This window comes from Nyctibius grandis, chromosome 4, assembly GCF_013368605.1.
Source record: "Nyctibius grandis isolate bNycGra1 chromosome 4, bNycGra1.pri, whole genome shotgun sequence".
NCBI classification, from domain to species: domain Eukaryota; kingdom Metazoa; phylum Chordata; class Aves; order Nyctibiiformes; family Nyctibiidae; genus Nyctibius; species Nyctibius grandis.
In genome coordinates this window covers 16,738,043-16,758,004 of record NC_090661.1, presented here as the reverse complement: position 1 = coordinate 16,758,004, position 19,962 = coordinate 16,738,043, and the positions used below count along the sequence as shown (strand labels likewise).

Here is a 19,962-nt window from a genome sequence, read left to right as displayed (position 1 = left end):
GCACCTATTAGGAGCAGGAGGAAGCCACGTTAGGAAATGACCTGATTCGTGTCTCTCCACCCAAAGCTCACATGTTGTTACTAAAGGGCCACTCGCTGATCACGAAAAGGAGGGGCAAGGAATGGAAGAACTTTTCCAAAACTGCACAAACTGGGTGCATAATTGTTTTTTTTTTCTAAAGCCCTGAAACGGTTCCCAGCTTTTCAACCAGCAGTTATTCCACCTAGAGAAATAGTAACATTTCTGGCCGTGATTTTCCTCAAGAATACCTTTCATCCTCCATGTGCACATAGTTGGTGTGTAGGAACATTCACCTTCAATTGTTGAAATTAGATTAAAATTAATGGCACAAGCATTTATAGATTGTTCCTCTTTTGGATTATTTTTAAATCCCCTGCGGAAGCAGGAGTAAAGATTGGAAACTCCTCCTCTGCTGATGCATGATTAGTTTATGTGGGTTAATAGCTTCTTTCATTGAACTGCTCCTCTTGTGGTAAGTGTTTGTTTTATTTAACTGCAGTAACAAGTCCCAGTGAAATCCCTGTGGGTGCATAGTTTGGTAAAATGGAAATGATCCAAAGAATTTCAAGCATCTGCTTTACACCTACCGAAGGCTTCCTGTTCAGCACTGCTTCTCTTTGGTCCAGGTGGGTTTGGGGATTTATTTTTGGGTGTTTTTAGTAACTATTTCTCAGACCCAGAATCCATTTGTACCTAAGCGATGTTACTATCCCTATAGAAGAGAAGAGGCTCCCAACAGCAACTCGAATACATGGTCCCACAGGGGGATGTGTGTGATGGAGACGGCTGTGCTGACAGGCCAGAGATGTGCCGACTTGCTGAAGCATGCACAGGGAGATTGAGGCAGGCGATCAGCAGCTGTGTTTACACAGCATTAGGAGCGAATGCTTCCAAGGTGCATACAGGACTTTGCGTAGCCAGGCTGGCATTATTAGTGGCTGGACATCCTTTCACAGGCAGAGGCCAGGGGGACCCCCTCTCACCGAGGTTTACACCACCCATGGCACAGGTTGGACTTCCTCAGAAAGGAGTGACTAGGATGAAATCCCTCAAAAAGGTACCCAGTGTGGGTTGATAATGCTGACATGGTTCAAGGATGATTCCTCACGGATGAAGAATCTTTTGGTTTTCTGGACACTTTTGCTAATAATGAAATCCCTCTCACCCTTTATTATTTGTGATTTATTTCTTGAACGTCAGCTTCCAGATGCCGGCTCTTATCCAGTCTGTTCATGTCAGAGAGTTGTGTTTCTCTCCATGGAACTATCTATTCTCTATCATCAAGTTACCTCCTTAATATAAAGGTTTTCTAAGTCCAAGACAAGTCTGTACATTTACATGTATGACAGCGAAAATTAAGGCAACCGCTTTTCTGTCTATTTTGAGGCAGTTGCTGCAATTAGAAGACATGGACAATTTGAGCCAGAGGGGTATCAAAATGCTATTGCTGTTCTAGCTTATGGCCTATGTCTGAGGTTCTTGAGGGTCTTTTCCTGTAGCTGTTCCTCTCAAAAGCATGGCCTAAGAACTGTTTACTTGTAAAATGCTATAAAACACAAACCCGAGTTCAAACACACAAATAATTTCCCAGATAGACTGCCACTGAAAGTTGTGTGGAGTTTTATTTCAACAAATCAAGCACAAACAGGTTTCCCCTAACTGGGGAATATGATGAGGAATGTACTTAAAAATTTGGAAACATTTACATTGAAAGATAGCCCAGACTGGCACCACCACTAAGTATTTTAAGGCTGTATATATAGCAGTACTTACCACTTGGAACTACTTCAGGCCAGAAAAGAAAGGCTTAGTATTGTCCACAGTCTACAGAAAATATTGCAGATCTTTAAAAAATGGTGTAAAATAGGAAGACTATTAACAGAGTTGAACAATGCAGTGGCAAAACCCTTCCTCCTTCCTGACCTTTGACAATAAATGTGCCTACAACCAAACACACGTACACCTATATCGCTCCCGTCCGACTCACCTACCGTGGGGCAGTGGATTCTTCTCTACAATGCTAGTGTGTGGTATTATAAAACAGCCATATAGCAAATAATAACAATAATAATAAGTGACCAGGTTTTACGAACAGGCATGTCTGACGTTACACTCGATGGGCCCGGTCCAGGGAGGACCCAACGAGGAGCTTTCACTGAATACTTCCCATTTCCTAAAGAGGCATAGCTCTAGGAAATTGTGCATATTTACAGTGCCCATGGAATAGAAAATAAAACACATCCTGAGGTCCCATTGTGTGTGCTGACAAAACAGATCATGACTTAATAGCCCGGGGGTGGATTTTTTGGACCAAGTGTGCTCCCTCCCGTAATTAAATGCAGCTGGACAGGCACTGTGGACATCAGTTCCTTACAGCTCCCCAGCTGCTGCACTCACTCACTCGTAGAGCTATGAACCAGGCCGGCATGACCTTTCCAAAATGCTGGGTTGTTTACCATTTTAGGGGTACCAATACTGCTGGGTAATTATTAATTGCATCAGAAAATGACACGACATAGAAAACCAATTGCACAATTAAAGCTACATTTGGCTTCAGCATTAAGGCCCGTACAGGTTAAGAGGTCCTTGAAGATGTACATGTAAAAGGCAAAAATGACATAATCTGCAGGAACAAAGTTTTGCAGGTTCCTAGGTCCCTTTTTAACCTCATTTTTCAACTTCCTTCCACCTCTGCCGCATTGGTTCTAAAGTGCTTTGGTGCCTCGCTGGGCTCCTTGCGTGAGTGGCCCCTCTACTGCAGCCAGTAATTGTTATTGCTGCCAAACATAGTGATTTTATTTGAAGACATAATTAATGAATAGTTGACACGTCAGAAAGATGCAGAGGAGAAACCAACAGCGAGACTCCAGGAGGAAGCTTTCAGAAGAGACCTTCCTGCAGAAGGACTTTTTGTTCAGAGCACTGAGGTTTCTGGAAAACAAAGCAGCACATTTATTTGTGTGTCAGAGGGAGGTGTGCATTCACACGTGTGTGTGTACCCAGAGCTTCCACACCGGGAGGGATCCCCGTACTTCAGAGACACCCTCATGGGTACAGCACTGTGCCCCGCAGGCTTTACCTCCCCTCTTTTTAACAGAAAGGGAAGTACTTTTGGCTGCTGCTGGCTCAGGCAGAGCATGCTGGTTGGCATGAGAAGGTGTAAGGGCACAAACCCCAAGAAATCTCTTCATCCAGCACCTACTCACAAACCTAAGCCCTAACCTTCCCAAATACAAGAACTTGCCCTGGACACCCCCAAGAGCAGCAGAGAAGAGCTAAAGCCATATCACTGATGGCTCCGGCACCCAGAGGTGGGCCTCATGTGTGACCCCACCCCACTGAAGCCTCAGGAGGGCTGGATAATACTCCTCATGCAGAGGGGCATCAGCAGGGCTCCCTGGAGCAGATGTAGCAGCTAATACCTGCCCTGCCCTCCCCACAGGAGCCTGTGGTACAAAGCCCTTCGCCAGTGGTAGGTTAAGCAGGTGTGCTCACTGCTCCCCTCGGACAGCAAGTAGCATTTTATACAAAAAGTGGAAATTTAGTGCTTTTCACCCATGGAGCCCAGTTTTCAGACCACATGCCTGCATCTCTGCAGGAAACTGAGCAAATTCATAACATGCTTGATGAGAAGGGAGACCCCACACCTTCTCACCTAGCAGAGATTTTTTTATAGCCAGGACCTGGCCCAGCCCCTCCTAACTTCTGCAGCTGTTTTGCGGTTGGGAGGGCCAAGGGATGCTTAACAGGCTGAGGTGACGCTTTTTGCCCCATAAAGAGAGGAAGAGATTTCCTCACTGTTTCAAGTAGGGGGTGGCTTTGCCTTTCCGGTATGTTAATAGGTTACCTATTGAAACAGTTGTTAACTGCATCCCTGCAGCTGATAAGGAGGCTCCAAAGGCCACAGTGGAGGAGTTAAATGCCACAGGTTATTTTTAGCCCATTAAGATCATTGATTTGATGAGAGAAAATGGTTACCTGTGTATGTCCTGCTGGGCCTTCTGTAGGGATAAGACGGCTGAATGAATTTCCTTCAGGTGATTCATTTCTTTCCCGCACTGAGCGCACAGGCTTTCAAATCCTGCGGCAAAGCATTGAAGGACATTATGTTCCGCATCACAATCTCTGGTGATGGTGATGAAACACCAGCCAGGTTCACCCAGCAAGTGGCTGGCTGTGATCAAATTGTCACAGGCAGGGGGAACACTCTCAGGAGGAAATATGGGGAGAAGGACACAGGGGACAGAATCTTCCACCCCAAAGACACAGGTCAATGGAACAGGTCCTGTGACACTGGCCTGGGGCCCCTTCTCAGCTTTCAGGAAACAATTCTTGCAGCATCCTCCACAGCTGAGGGGAGGGGAATGGAGTGCTCACACCTGCCCCCATCTCTGAAACATTCAAAGTCACCACCAACAAAGGCTGAGAAAAGTGAATGAGAAACGAAGCCTGTTTTCTATCTGTTGACTGGCATGTCAGTGTATTTTTCCAGCATGTTTGTGCCAGGAATTGGGAATCCCTTGTTGGCACGGATAGTGTAAGGCAGGAAGAGAAGCAGAAGCCCATATGGAGAATAGAAAAGCAGAACATTCTCCGTGTTTGCCTGTGGGCTATGGGCCCACCGTATTAACTGGGCTGGGAAGTGTCCTAGGGCTGGCTCAAGGAATAAGGTACTGAGGGAAGAACATTAAACCCTGACCCAGTGATACCCAAATACTTGCCATCATCATCTGAGAGCTCCTGCACCAACTCTGGCGTTGAACAGCTGCTCTCTGTATTCTGGCTGTGGTTGGACGGCTGATCACTGGTTTTGCGGCGCCTGCAGTCTTTGGCAGACCTCTGGATGAAACAGGGATTAAAAAAGACTTGGTCACTGTCAAATTGTAGACTCTTCTGTTTGGCTTTAAACAAAATAATTCGGGATGCTGGGGAATATCTGTGAGGTTGTGAAGTTTGATTGCTTTCTCAGCAGCTCCTAGTAGTTGGACTCCTGGCAGCTAGTTAAGGATATTACACACATGCCCCGTACAGAAGCATTTCCTCAAATGATAACACCCTCAAGACACCCATCCAAATCATTCTTGTAGCTTTAACTGACACATACTAGTGACGAATTTTACAGTTCTTGTGCTGAGTTGCGTACCCGCCAACCAGATACATAAGAGAAAGGATGAAAAGAAAAAAAATTTAGAATAAAATTTCCTGCAGAAGATTTTTCAGAGGGTGTCTGAAGGATTTAAATATCACAGAAATTTTATGCCGAATTTCTTGATGCATTTTGGAAAGTTTCTCCCTGCCTCTCAGATGGGTAAACCAAACCCATTGGCTCCAACTTCTCACTGAAGGGTCTGAAAAGCAGTTATGAACCTCAGCTTTCCCATTGTTTCAGAGACATTCAGATTTGAGGTATTATAAAAGAAAAGTCTCTGTACATAAGAAGATAGGAGTTCCTCAGTGTAATATGGGTTATATCTAGCTAGTTCAGCAGTTCTTCATTTACCAAGTGCTTCATGAATGACACATATTACTCCAAAGATGAATGCAATGAAATAAGAAAGTATCACGTTCTGTTTAAGGGAAAGGATGGAGAGAGGTTTCTTGTCTTGTCTAAGAGGAAGTAAGTGATGAAGGCAGATGGCAAAGACCAAAACTGAAGTTGCAGGATCTTGGTTGTGTACTCCAAAACCTTGCTCACACCCTCACTATGGGAAGTTTTTTGCTTTGGAAACACTAAACAGTGAAGTTCAGCTCAGTCATGTGCAAAACCCAGTATAAGAGTCACTGTCACTAACACTGGGTGGAAGAAAAATGCAAAAATGGATAGGATATGTTAACCAAGAATTATAATGATTTGGAGTTAATGATGGTATAATACTGCAGGTCTAGAGTTGTAAGCTATATTTACCCACAACAAACCTTTCAGCCTATGCTGTGCTTGCATGAAAATGCTGCAGAAAAGGGCTGCATATCTAAACAATCATAAAGGATATTATATTCCCCAAAACAGGCTTTTTACCTTGTGCCGTGTAATTTGATTGTTTATGCATGTTGTTTTGTGGTTTGATATCCTTGTGGATAAGTGTCTTTCCATGGTCTGAAGTATCCCGTTCTTCTCAAATTGGGCAATGTCGTTCAGAGGATCCCAAGGTCTTAAACTTTTGAAACCAAAGGAAAAAACATCAGAAAAGCAAGAATCCCACACCAGGTGTGTTAAGAGCAACACAGTAATTCCACATGCATCAGGGCAGGCATTCATCCCTGACAGTAACCAGAGTTTCTGCAGATGCGGTGTGAGCAGTAACAGATACTTCCCTCTATGTTCACAGTTCCTAGCAATAAATGAGGGGGGTTCAGTCTCCAGAGGCTTCACCCTTCTTGCCAGGGGAGGAGAGCACAGTTGTCAACTCTGCTCGCACAGTGCAGAAAAATCTCTGCTAAGTGATTCCACACTTGATTGCAGCAATAGGGATTTGTATCAATGGCAAGGCAGATTTTCCATTGCAAAGCCGTCATTTCCAGCTATGCCCAATTAGTATCAGGAATATGCATTCTAATAAAGACATGGAGCTCAGAAAGAGCAAGCCCAGGGCATAATCTGGGGAATGGCAGGACCCAAATTACAGGTCTGTAACCTTGCTTGCCTCCCTGGGGACTCAAGCAGCAAGGTCTGTTCATAACCCCCAACTCTACCACTCACTCCTCGTATTTGTAGCGCCATTCGTTAGTCGTAGCATCGTGCCGGAAGAGCAGCGGTTTCCATTCTGTGCCGTTCTCTCTCCGCTCCTGGGCAGCATTCCTCTGCTCCTCTTCCAGCACAAACTTTTCCTGCGTCGCCTTGTGTTGATCGCCTTTGTTTATTGCACTGGTAACATGCTGCCAAAGCCTAGAAATAAACAGGGAAGCAAGTTAAACCACCTTAAAACCAGCAATACATTTTGCCAGCTGGAACCTTAGAGCAGACACTTTTCTGTCTATTGATACTCCAGAGGAACTGTAACAGGATTGCTCAGCCTCAGTTTTGGCTTGTAAATTAAAGGAACGTTATGAGAATGGCAACACTGAATGCTGTATACAATGATCTACTGAAGAACAGGGTAACTTGCCCTTAGATAACACCACCTACAATATTCATTAAAATCTTCAGTGCTGTCTGTGTGAGTTACAAGACAGTTATGCTCAGTTCATTGAGGTCAGCGGCCTCTTTAGAGGTGATTGATGTATAATGGAGAATCTGTTATCTCCCTCGCCCTTTCAATCATTTCTGTTTAGGAGCCTTTGTGTTAATGTCTATCCCTGAAACAAAGGCTTTATGTTTAAAGTTTAGAAGCATTGGAAAACAAATTCATGTCCAAGGCTTGCGGCTGCACATGCAGTGTTGTACCTCTATATAGGATTAGCAATCAGATCTGGAGGAAGGTGTGTCCATCTGCAAGAAACGGGCATGTACTTGTGCTCACAAACTGCAAGCACAAACACAGGCTTTGACTCACACTTGCTTTCAGCTGCCAAAAGATACGTGATCTGTCATATGATGTCTCACTGAGCCTCTGACGGGAGGAGAGGATCTGACTTTTTGCAAGAGAGAAATAATTACCTTTTTTTTTCCACTATAGACAAGCTGTGATAGGCCTCTCCACAGTTCCTCCAATCAGAGCACTCTAATCTTCATTTCAGATTGGAAACACTTCTGAGCGTAGCAGCTCACCCTCCCAAAACATTACCAGCTGGTTTAGCAGTTAGAACAGGCACTAGAGATCCAGGCTGTTCCAGTATTCCCAGCTCCACAAAACACCAGTCCTCCATTTAGAAGATGAATACATTACTGCATTTAATTTGGAGCTTGCTGTGAAGCTCTGAAATTTAAAAGGGATTACTGATGCTTTCATTATATTTCTATCACCATATGTTAACACCACACTTCCAAAAAAGCAGCCTCTTAGATAATTAACTGAAGGCAGAGGAACACTTTCCTGTCCTTTTTGACACGTCACTCCCGTTTTCCTGTGTATGAATCTTTTCTCCCAGAAACAAAGGAAGGAAACTCAATTCAAACGCAAAGTGATGGGAGTGGGGGAGGGAGGAGTGAAAATAATGGCCTGAGAAAACACTGTGGTGGCATAAAGAGTCAGTCCTAAGGAATGCAGTGGTGTAAAGAGCAAGTCCTCTAATTCTAAGAACCTCAGAGGGACACGCACAAAATTGTTCGACAAGGGTAATCAAGAGCTGCATGTGTCAGACTATGAGACCCTCCATGGTGAGCTGCATAATGGTATGAGCTTCAGAGAATCTCCAGCGTTTGTGAAAATAGGTGATTTTCAGCACTGCAGGGAAGACTAAGCAATTCAGGCAGAACATAACCTGGATTAGATGGTAATTTATTCATGCAACTGTCAGCATAATAAGCAGCTTGGTGGAATGTCTGTTAGGGATCTGTAGAATTTTTCCTTTTGCCTCCTTCCCCTGGGTGTATGTATCATTATTAATCTCTGATGTAGCAAAGGGAGTCAGCTCTGGCAGCAACCTGGTAAACAGAGAAACTGAGATTCTTTGTCTGTAAGACCGAGATTTCTCTTCTCCTTTAAAAGAATCTTCTTCAGAATAATAGAGAAATGTGCTGCGGGCTGCTCTGCTCTGCAACAACAGCAATTGCACGACTGTAAGTTACAAATATAGACTTTATTGCCCGTTACGCCCACTACTGTCCAGAACAAACTAAATGTTCATGTGTTTTTATTTTTGTGCAATCCTTTTCTTTACCTATAAAAAGGGGAATCTTCTAAGTGTGATGTGATGCAACACCAAAATTAGATGCCCACGGGGAAGTGGCCAAGAGGCCAATGTAAGGCAAAGCCAGGCAGCAAACTGCGTGCACTGGCTTGGGATGTTAGCTGGTACCGGTTATCCATATTGATGAGATGGCAGGACTAGTTGGTTTGAAGCCAGCACCACATGATGTTGCTCTCACTGTTCTTTCTCAAGAATTGGCTCGAGGATGCTCACTGCATCAAGTAGTCATTCCTTCCATTTCCTAAGTCATGTGCCAGGACTATATTTTTAGGTAATAGAAAATACCCTAAAAAAATACCACAGGCTTCACTGGAGATCTCAGCTGAGATTATGAGGCAAGGTTAAACATCTGCTTAATTACAATTCTCTCATAAAATCCTGTTATGTGGTTCAAACTACCACTCTGCTCATGCCAGGACTTTCCACATGACTCCTGCATCTAGTTTAAGAGCCTGTGGTTGAAACAACCCTTCTTAACAAGACATCCGACCTCAGATTGACATCTTGCCCTTCCATAAAATGTTCCAGCAGTTAGAGACTCCGTTCATGATCTCTGGAGTCCCAGGAGAGTTGTTATTTTAGCAGATAAAATGTAGCCTCCACCATTTCTCAGCCTAGCTCCCTGGTTATTTCAGAGCTATACTTCATGGAAATACTCCAGAGGTAACAGACTGGAAAAAAACAGGTAAATGGCTGGGTAATTTGTGCCAGGCAAAGCGGGTCACTGCCTTTCCAGGACTGTGCTGAGGAATCAGAGCCTTCTGATCAGAGCCCCGCTTCCAGTGGGGAAGCAGCAGTGAGATGTTCCCAGGGCTCCTTACCTCTCTGACTCAAAGTCCGTCTGCTCCTCAAACAGCACAATATGGCGCTTCAGTCTCTGCCTTCGTACTTCACTGGTCGGGTTCCAGAACATTTCCGCGTTCCCGTTTTTCAACTCATTTATATGCACTTCCCCATCCTGAGAAGGAAAATTAAGTGAAAAGGTTAATGACAATCAGAAACACAAGGCAGAAAATAATCCTGACAAATGGAAGCTGCTTCCGGATGATGATCAGGGATAGGGCTTGGTTAGAAGGCGTCTTTCGTCCTCTATGCCATTAAAACTCACTGAACACTTCCTGAAAGTTTCTAAAATGAATGCTGCGAGGCATGCCCTGAAACACTGGCTGAAGTAATCAGAGAAGAATTAGAAAGTGACCTGGTCCCTTTTGTTAGCCTTGTCCCTAGACAAGGGTACCTACAGAAGCCCTAAGATGCTCTTCTTTCCCCACTGTTCCTCCCAGGTACCACCCAGCATGTACAAACAAGATCCCTAGCTCCTTTTCCGATCTTTCTTCTATTCCTCACTGCTGAAATCTCACATAGAGCCTACTGAAATACCATCCTCTCTAGAAAGGAGAGCTAAAGCTGAGATACTCTTTGACACTTTTTTTTTTTGTCAGTTTAGCCAAGTTTTTCTATTACTGCTCCCAAATTTCATTTAGCACTTCAAAACGCCAGGGGTCTTTCATCCTTATTCCTTGCCAATTTACTTGGCAGCCAGCTATTAAGCAGCACTTCCCTGATCTGAGGCTGGCTAGACAATATCGCTGTGTCCCTGCTTCACTAAGCTGCTTCCCAGCCTCGCTCACAGTGGCAGCAATGCCACAGAGCCCAACGGGGTAGTTTACAGGGCGTACAGTGAACAGCACAATGCTGACTGCAAGTGGAATGAATCAGACGATTACAGCTGCTGAACAGCATGTGCACTGGTGCCATTCAGCTGCCTGGACATGGTATGAGTATCATGCGAACCTTATTTAGGTCATGGCTGTTGGCTTTGCCTATCGCTGCGTAATTTCTTTGCATCCCAGCTGCTGCATTTCTTCCCCTGCCACGGTCCCTTGATGCATATCTCAAAGTCCACCTCCCACATCTTCAGCTGTGAAACTTCTTCAACCCTGAGAGATTCTCATCCCTCCACAACGTCCTTCTCAGGACTTCCTCTGCCATGTCCTGAGATGCCAGTTTCAGGACAGATCTCAGGTCCCCAAGAGCCCCCCAGTTGTGGATGGGAAGAGGCAGGTAGGCATTATCAAACATCACTACATGCATCTCTAAGGAGCATATATACAAGCCCTCAGCTGCTGCCTTGATCCTGGGGCTGAGAAGCATCGGGATTTGCTGTCCTTCTTTATTTAGGTGGGTTTTCAGGTCCTGAGGCAGAGAATTAGCCTTTCAGCTGCGAGGGTTTCTGTCGGGAAACCGGATGGTGCCAAAGAAAAGCCTGCAGAGCTCAGGAGAGCAGGCCAATAATCTCAGCGTGGAGGGAGAACAAACAACGTCCCTACTACTGCACAGCAGCTACTCTATTCACAACATGCAACTCCAAAGAGCGGCTTACAGAGCCACCCTTTCAAAGCCATTTAAATTCTTTTATACATCATTCTAATTTTGTGCACCACAACCAACCAGCACAAAGAGCAAGGGAGGAATAAATTATTTTCAGGCTGATAAAACCCAAACACAGAAAGCTGGAAGCTGAGCAGCACACAACCATGTGGCTCAGCGCCCCAGGGGAACCACTCGATTACATGCTCTCGCGAATGTTGTTCACAGGACCCACCGCAGCCAAGGTACTCCACAGCCCAGCGCAACTCACAGTTGCCAAGGCTCATCCTGCAGGAAAGTGAGCTCAGAACAGAAAAGCTACCCAGGCACAGGGAGCAAATCTCCGTGTATACACCTAGAAAGGGCAAATCTCCCAATTTCAAAATGGTCACTAGCTTTTTATGTAAAAAGACAAGATTGCGTGAGGGGAGAAGTCCAGTACCAAAGGCTACGCTGTGGTTAGGACCTCACTATAGAAAGGGCTTTATCCAGGCACATTTCACCTGACCTACTTTAAATACCTCCTTTAGGATGAGACAAATCTTGTCCCAGGAGTGACACTTTCTATGGACTGGAAAGGGAGCATAGGGCAACTATAATGAAGATGTAGATATCTAAACATAGCTGAGATAAATACCTAAGTGTCCAGCCCAAAGCCAGGGCTCGCTGCTTTTGCCTCAGTTACCAGGAGTCCTCAACCAAAACTCTAGTCTACATCTTTTACCATGCAACTTTATTCTTGCTGTATTTTGGCTTAAGGATGCCTTTGAGTGATCCACTTGTGGATCCCAGGTGTGCAAAGGCGCTAAGCTGCTCTGCTGACTACTCTGAGCTGCCCATACAGACAGACTCTCACAGAATCTGTCTCTTGGTCCTTCATTTCATGAACAGAGGAATAACCATCCTTTATCATAAAGGTTTGCTGTGAAAATAATGAATTTAAACTCCGTGAAGTTCTTCCCTGATACTGCCGTAGCTGGGGAAATATTAAACACAAGGCAAAAGGAAGCTTCATGATTTTCATAATCACACATAGGACACACTACATCTCCTTCCATCAGTGCTTGTCCTAAGCCTGGGACCCTAAATACGGAGCCACTGGCTTCGATGGAAATGCATCTCACTGGTCCCAGCTTTGGCCCAGGCTCTGGAAGTGCAAGTGTTACTCGCACTGCAGGTGGATGGGACTACGGAAGCGTAAATGACCTTGAGAGGTGTGGCCCGGAAAGCTCTGCTCGCCTGCACTCCCCGGGGATGGCGGGAAGAGGCAGGACACGGCCCTCCGCAGCCCCCGCTCCGACCCAGGGAGCCTGCCAAGGGCTGCCAGTCCTCCCACGCACCCTGCTGCCATGCACACTTAAACTGTCAGCAACTTCGATTATCATATGTTACCCAGTGTCCATCGAGACTTGCTAACACTTCTTCTCCTGATTTAATCTTCCCAGAGATTTGATTAATGCTTGCGCTGCCACCGAAGAAGGGCTGTCAGGGGAGAATAGGAATAGAAAATATGATCAGTCTAGCGAGAACTGGAAGGGAGCCAAACACAGTGATGCATCAGGAGGGAAGGAAAGTGCAACCTGCTTAATTTCCACTATTTCTGGGGAAAGGCAGAATGAATTCTAACATAGATTTTGACTGTCTAGCATTTTGTGCCCTCCTCCTTTTCTCTGAAATACCAAAATCATGGTAGAAGCTGCAGGAAGGGAGATAAGCCTTCAGGTGCATTAACATTCAGCAGTGCAAGGCCTCGCCTTCATTGCAAGTACATTTATTGTCAGCTAGACATTGGGATAAGTGTATGTGCGCGAGTCCTTCCCGTTGCACAGAATCATGTTACAGTTTGCACCCTTACACTTGCAGCCTTGTCCAAGGAAAAGGAGCGGCACTAATGCAGTTGGTGACTTTTCCTGCTTATGGGACAGCAACAGCAGTGTGGCACTGCCGATGGCTGCATCTGTGTGAAGTCTCCAGTATGAAGGAGCTCTTGTCAGCAGCAAACAAAAAAAAGTAAAAGGGTATTTCCAGAGTCAAGGAAAAGATTCTCAGAACAATGGAAAATTCCCCTCACCTCCTGTCTGCCAAACACAGGAAACAGCAGTGATAGAGTGACCAGCTCTTCCATTCATACTACACAACATTTCTTCAGACATTTTAGCAGTTACTTTCCAATAACGTTTGTGCAGAGGTACTTTTTTTTTAATAACAATATAACACCAAATTTCCTGCAACACCCATGGAAAAAGGAATCACAAGTATCTCAAGAATCAATGTATGCAATCCAGTGGAGAACTGGTACATATCCAAATTAATAACAAAGTTATGGGGTTCACCTTTAACATCCACAATTCTACTAGAAAAGGTGGCTAAGAAATATTCAAAGTAGAGCACGTAATTAAGCCACAGGGACCTTTCTGAGTCATGTTTGGACTAAGCGTATTGTTTTCAAGTCAGAAAAGAAGGGTCTGCATTTGAAGCTCTGAAGTGTTTGTAGGTTTGAGACGACACCGACCAAAGTCAGAGAAATACTCCATTGGCCTCAACAAGTACACCAGGCCTCTGGGAAGAACAGGTTTTAAAGACAAGTATATGCAAATACCAAGGAAGTACATGGGGCAACAGTTCACTTTGTAAGGGCAAATAAAGACAGAAAATTATTAGTGCCCCCAGAAAAACACAGTCTGCAAAAGACTCCCCTAACTCCAGTAATCTCTCACATTTATATTGGCTAAGGCTGCAACCCTAAAGTTGCAGGCTCTCAGTTCTCCGTCTTTCATTTTATGCCCAGGCACGAAATCGTTTGTTGGAACAGAAGAGAAATGGATGGTCCCTAAAAAGCAAGTTATCTGTCCAAGAGAAGTTACAGGTCATCACTTTCCCTCCCAAATTTTAACACATATAATTACAGGATGCTCACAGATGTCTCTGTTTTATCTGCATACCATAAATTTGCATCACCAGGCTTTCTAAGGGAGGGAACTGCTACATGAACAAGTCAGTACAAGGCAATGACAGTGCAGCTCATCACTGTGACAGGCACTCAAAATTATCTGCCTGAAAATGAGCTCTTACCCTACCATTGTTACCGGAAAATAGTAACCAAGAAAACTCTCCAAACCAAATGATAGTTTAGAAAGCCGACACTGGTTTATTGCAGCGCTGGGTGCATGGGGGAATCTCTCCTCCTATCATGCACACCTAAGAACAAAAGCTTGCTCCTTATATACATAATTCCAAGCAAAGCCCACACATTCCAAAACAAAAAATTATACATAATACGTTATGTAATGCATTACGTAATGTCTTTACGCATGCGTACTAAATTGGGGAAGGGGTCTTGGGTGGTCTCTGGGGGTCGCTGGTGGTCGCAATCCCCCTTTAATCGTGCTTCTGCGCAAGCGTGGTCGAGGCCTTCTTGTTTACAAGTACGTGTGTTCTCAAGAAGAAGATATCGTTTTGGACTTATCTCTCCTCTGACACAAGAGTTTATGAATCAAGTTAATTTAGACATCACAAAGTTGTTCTTCACAGTTTTGTTTTGTCTTTTGGCCTTATATAATTAGCAGAGACCTTTATTTTTCTGGGACTAAGCGTAAACAGCATGAATCATTATTTACTAGAACCTTGTTATCAATCCCATAAACAAACTCTATCTACAAAACATGTAGTTTGCTTCAGGACCTATTGTTATTCTCTATTATTCTAGCTAAAAGGAAAATTATTGACAGGAAAGTTTGTTCTGTATAAAGGTAACACAGAGCAGGCCTTTTAGAGCCTACTCTGAGGCCTACTTTTGCTAAACCGTTGCTAAACCTGAGGCCTACTTTTGCTAAACCATTGCTGAAGTGAACCATCTGGTAACACCATCAAGGCAAGGTCCTGTAGCCTTGAGAAACACAAGGCACAGTTCATTGTAATACCTGCAAGGTAGCAGTACATATGTGATGGCTACCGGAGAGCTCCACTGAAGATCCATATCCTAACTTGCCTCAAAGTAGTTTGTACACCTCACTATTTTGCAAGCAAAAATAATTGCACCTTCCTAAACAGAAGCCACACTGTCATTTCCAAAGATTCAGAACAGAGTTTGGCCAGTAGCCAGCTGCCTGGCAGTGAGCAAGTCATGTGTAAAACTCAGGCCTCCTGGGTTCAAATCGAATTGCACTAGGCAAACCTGACTGCGGGGTGATGCCTCCTCTCTGGGTAGGCCACCCCGTGGTGCATGCACACATTGCTGGTACATAAATGATCTGGTGTGTATGGCCAAACCTTCCTGGAGTGCAGGGGCAAGCCTGAGACCCATTCAAAATAGGGGCCACAATGCCTCTTACCTTTAGCTTGAATTCCAGTTCTGCCCTGTGGTTAGTTTTCTTACAGTCGATGGTAACTTTTCCTCCAAGCTCCATTGTCATAGTACCGTATAGAAGTCCTGAAAGGGAAAAAAGAGAATTATGAGAGGCCCCAACAGAAGCAATCTGCTTTCTCAAATCAAACTGGCCCTTGCTGACATGCTGTGAAATTCATTACTTGGCTTAAAGTTTTCAAAAGACAGAAACCAAGGTTTCTAGGAAATGGCTCTTTAGTATAAGCATGAAGAATCCTCCCCTGACTCCATATTTCCCATTTATTACACAAGCTAGGAAATAGCTTGACTCACAGGTGCTGATAGTGCATCTGTGGCAAGCTGAAAGTGGGAAAGGAAAAATAAAGTTAGTTGTGCCCAGTAACTTCATTTATACTAGTGCTAAAACAAACCCAGTCGCTTCTCACAGGGTGGATGGGGCAGAGAGGAGCTGTAATGGGATTCAGCAGAATCTGGGAGACTAGCAGTCATGCAGGGGACTCCTTTTCACACATACTTACCATTTTCTGAAAAGGTCATTTGCAGAAAAAGAAAAATTGACAAGAGAAAGACTTATGCACAGGAACAGTTCACAGAGGTTGTGATTTACAGCAGTTAGTCTTTTCAGGTAGCTAGACCCTCCATAATTATTAACTTCCAGGTCAACATGCCAAAATAAAAAATTTTCAAAAACCAAAATTGGATCAAACTGCTGCAGGAGTGATTTTATCACCGTGGTTGAAATGCCACCGATGCTGAGCTTCCGCAGGAGAATTGCAAAGTTACAGCAGCGAATCAGCAGCCATACCCTGGCCTCAGTGCACATTCAGCTCAACAGAGCAAAGCTAATTTTGTACTTGCACATGGTAACAGGTATCAGCCTCACTGAGGCAGCTCACACACTGAGGAACATCATGGTTAGAGTAACAAAGAAATCAGAAGAGAAGTCACGAATATCCTCTGTGTTAACATTAGAAAAACTTTTTATCCTCAGAAGCTCAGAAATGTACTCTTACTCTTTCCATCTTCATTTTATCTGCAGTGCATATACGCAATATTTTTTTTTGTTTCTGCATAGAGTTAAAACTAACTTAGATGGGCCTAATTCTGTCCTCAGCTCTGCACAGACAAATCGCAAAGACTTCAGTGGGGATTACCAGTCTTCTGCTGAGCGCTATGGCTCACATGTGGAGCAACTGCTCCCTGAAATTACCGGTCCCTGTGGTTCCAGGAATTTGAGAGGGAAGAAGAGAGACAGTGCAAAGTTAGTCAGTAAGATACCACTATATTATTCTTTGTTTGCTTCCTATTTCAACAGTCATAACTTACCTTTACAGTGGGCGTATGGCATAGTAATTATATATTCTTCCTCTCTGTTTAGAAACATAAGCTTTGCTTTCCCATCCAACAGTGCAGAAAGTGAGTTACCTAGAATTGAAAAGAATAAATACATATATATTAAAAAATGCATGTTATACTTGGTCACTCATTCTACTTTAGAAAAACTTTTCCATTTAAATGCAGGTCACTAATGAGATATGAAATGCTAATAATTCAGGACCCTGCAAATCATTTACTGTTGAGGCAGGCAGTTCTAATAAACTCTCTGCCGTATGGCTCATATTTGCTCTGGCATTTAGCCCCTGTTGCAGAAAGGGCAGCAGATTAAATAAGTCATTAGTGGGATGCAGAAAGCAGTCCCAAGGCTTAGAAATTTTTCAGGTCCTTCTGTTATCACAACTTTTCTGATTGCATATGATCCTAAATAACAAAATTGCCAGAAGGCAATGACTATTGACAAGTGTTTCAGCAAATACATTTATCAGAGGGTAAGAGGTGTTTGCCTAAACAAAAAACCTATTTCAAATACCAACACTGTTTCAGAGCCTGTAGTTGTGCTGTCTTCGTTGCAATTAAGAGATCTGAGGACATTTTGAAGCTCTAGGGTTCAACTCTCAGAAATCTGGGAGCTAAATGGTTACATTTACACAGAGACTTTTGCAAAAGTCAGCTGGACGATCAGACAGCTATAAAATGACTCATCCGTGAGCGTGAGCATATGCAAAGTAGTCTGACAACCCATTGCTCATACATTCTCACGAACCTTTGCTTTCTGAAAACCAGGTTTTTAAAGCTCGCAATTTTTCTATCCATTTTTTTTTTTAACATCAGTGTGATCTCCCACTGAAATGGTAAAAACCCAGGAGACAAGGAATTAGGGTGTCCTGGTGGTAGACCTCTTAAGCATTTCTTTGTTCTTAACTCTCAACACACTCAGGAGTGATTGAGAAACAAAGCAAAACCAATGCCACGATGTTACCTGGCAGATGCCTAGGCTGAATGCCTTACCATAAAACTTGGACCTAGCTAGAATGCTGCCAGTAATGCAGAATCCGTCCTTCCTATTGCTGACATGAAAAGCTGACACTGGCGGATGATGGGAGACCTAGAAGAAAAACAAGCACGGGTCATTTACAGCAGTCTTCACAGGCTAAGCAGAGTGGAGGGTGCATACACATCGTCACACGGTGTTACACGTGCTCCAGGGAAAGTGCAAGATAAAGGCCACGAGACTGAGCAGAGTCCTGTAAGCCCCATCTGTACCATTAACCTCAGTGTTAAAGGACGGAACATTATATGTGACCCCATTATATATGAGAACATTATATATGTAAACTCTCTCCTCCACCCCGTATTCTCTTCTGCATTTGAAATCACTTTAGGCCAACAGGTACACTGTCAGATTTCAACACAATAAATAACACCACAGAACTTTTTGGCAGCATCTAAATAACCTCCGTAAAATGGACGCAGTGGCTGAAATAAAATAAAACAAAATAAAAATTCTTCAATTAAATAGGAAAAAATATGTGAAACAGGGAGTCCCTGTACCAAAGTCCACATGGTCATCAGATCCCTTTATTAATACCGTAAATCTCATACTAAATTTTGTCAGGCCAGTTTACTTGTGAGCTCTGCCTTTCATTTATCCCCAAGACACAGAGATAAAGCCCTCAATTTAGTCCTGTTAAAATCATTATAGAAAGTTTAGAAATAAAGGAAGGTAGGATTTGGTTATGTGTTTTATACCCCTTCTGACAGAGGCAACATAAACCACAACAATGTTTTATTAATAATAAGAAAACAGTAGGGCAGAACCCCATGGAAAAGGTCTGTATTGAAGAGGCTAATGTTGTATATGGGAGACCAGCTTTTATAGTCTTGAGTGCCTGCCAAAGCTTATGGTAATCTTTACAAATCTAAAGAGAAAAAAGATCAGCAGCTAGTTTACCCCATGTTGCACTCTGGGTATTTACACAAAACTCCAACGTCCTCTCCCAGGGTGAGATGTGGAGTGTGTTCCTATACACGGAGGTGCAAGTAGGCTGCTGCTTGCAACACTTGAGCATCCAAATAAAGCAACTTACCTGTTCTGCTATGTAAAATGTGTGACTGTTCGTCTGAGGGTGAAACCAACAGCAGCGAAACGTCTCTCCCAGAATAGGGTTGTATGGTTTTTTCATTCCCTGAAAAGCAAAGCAACCAAAACCTGCTACAAATGAAGGTTTGCAATCCAACTTTACAGAGATGGCCACAAAACAACAGAATAATATTCTCCCTGATGTTTTAAACTAAGTCAATCACAAGAATCAAAACTGAAGAACTGGTTACATATATCCTCCTAATCTAATCTTTTCATCTGAGACATGGATTCATCTGCTGTTCTTACCAACTGAATCGTCTGCCTGATCAAAGTTTTATAAGATGATAAAACTTTATTATTTCTGCTACTGTATGCAGCAGGTGCATATGGCGCTATGGTATTAATAGGCCTGAAAAGAGAAAGGAGACCTGCTTTCAACCAAGGGAAAAATCTTGAATCCGAAGACATGTTACTTGTTGATGACTAGTTTTGCCTTCTAACTGTCCAGTGCAAAAGCTCTGAGATGGTCAGCACTATTTTGCACTCAATATCTACTCCAAAACCAAATGCAACTCCAGTTCTAAAAGTAATGGTCAAAGTCTTCTGAACAACAGAAGAGGTAAAGCACCAAAGGAAAGGCAATAAAGAAATACGCAACCATAGCAGGAGATTTCAATGTCCGTTACAACCCTAACTTCATGCATTCTTTTACCTTTGGCTTCTTATAGAAGCCGGACAGATACCACCTCAAAACTTGCTTCATTCGACTGTATGGATGATCTTCAAGGACAGCCCTGCAGGACACAACATAAAATGTTTTCTCACATGCTCTTTATACTGTTCACACTTCACATTAATTTCATACCCATACAAAAACATTAATTTCAACAGTATTTCCCCAGTACTAAAGGGAAGTAACTTCTGTGCTGCTGTCAGTGAAAAAGGTGTCTGCCAGCAGAAAGAATGTTTTTTTAGTAACGTACATCATACAACACACATATAAACTCTTGAAAAGTGG

At 43.6% G+C, this 19,962-nt stretch overlaps 1 protein-coding gene across 2 annotated transcripts in view; it reads right to left on the bottom strand.

Moving 5' to 3' along the window:
• Positions 1-1,640: 1,640 nt before the first annotated feature.
• The window catches only part of OSBPL5 (oxysterol binding protein like 5), a 147,313-nt gene continuing 128,991 nt past the window's right edge, over positions 1,641-19,962 (bottom strand). The window contains exons 11-22 of one of the 2 annotated variants that reach the window (XM_068398269.1): positions 19,657-19,738; positions 18,949-19,047; positions 17,870-17,966; positions 16,850-16,948; positions 15,510-15,607; positions 12,571-12,660; positions 9,630-9,766; positions 6,719-6,904; positions 6,038-6,176; positions 4,743-4,860; positions 4,000-4,102; positions 1,641-2,952 (exon numbers count right to left, since the gene is read on the bottom strand). In XM_068398269.1, the coding sequence (XP_068254370.1) occupies positions 2,817-2,952; positions 4,000-4,102; positions 4,743-4,860; positions 6,038-6,176; positions 6,719-6,904; positions 9,630-9,766; positions 12,571-12,660; positions 15,510-15,607; positions 16,850-16,948; positions 17,870-17,966; positions 18,949-19,047; positions 19,657-19,738 (1,384 nt within the window). In that variant the 3' untranslated portion in view covers positions 1,641-2,816. The remainder of the gene's footprint in view (positions 2,953-3,999; positions 4,103-4,742; positions 4,861-6,037; positions 6,177-6,718; positions 6,905-9,629; positions 9,767-12,570; positions 12,661-15,509; positions 15,608-16,849; positions 16,949-17,869; positions 17,967-18,948; positions 19,048-19,656; positions 19,739-19,962) is intronic. The other variant, XM_068398268.1, reaches the window with a different exon arrangement.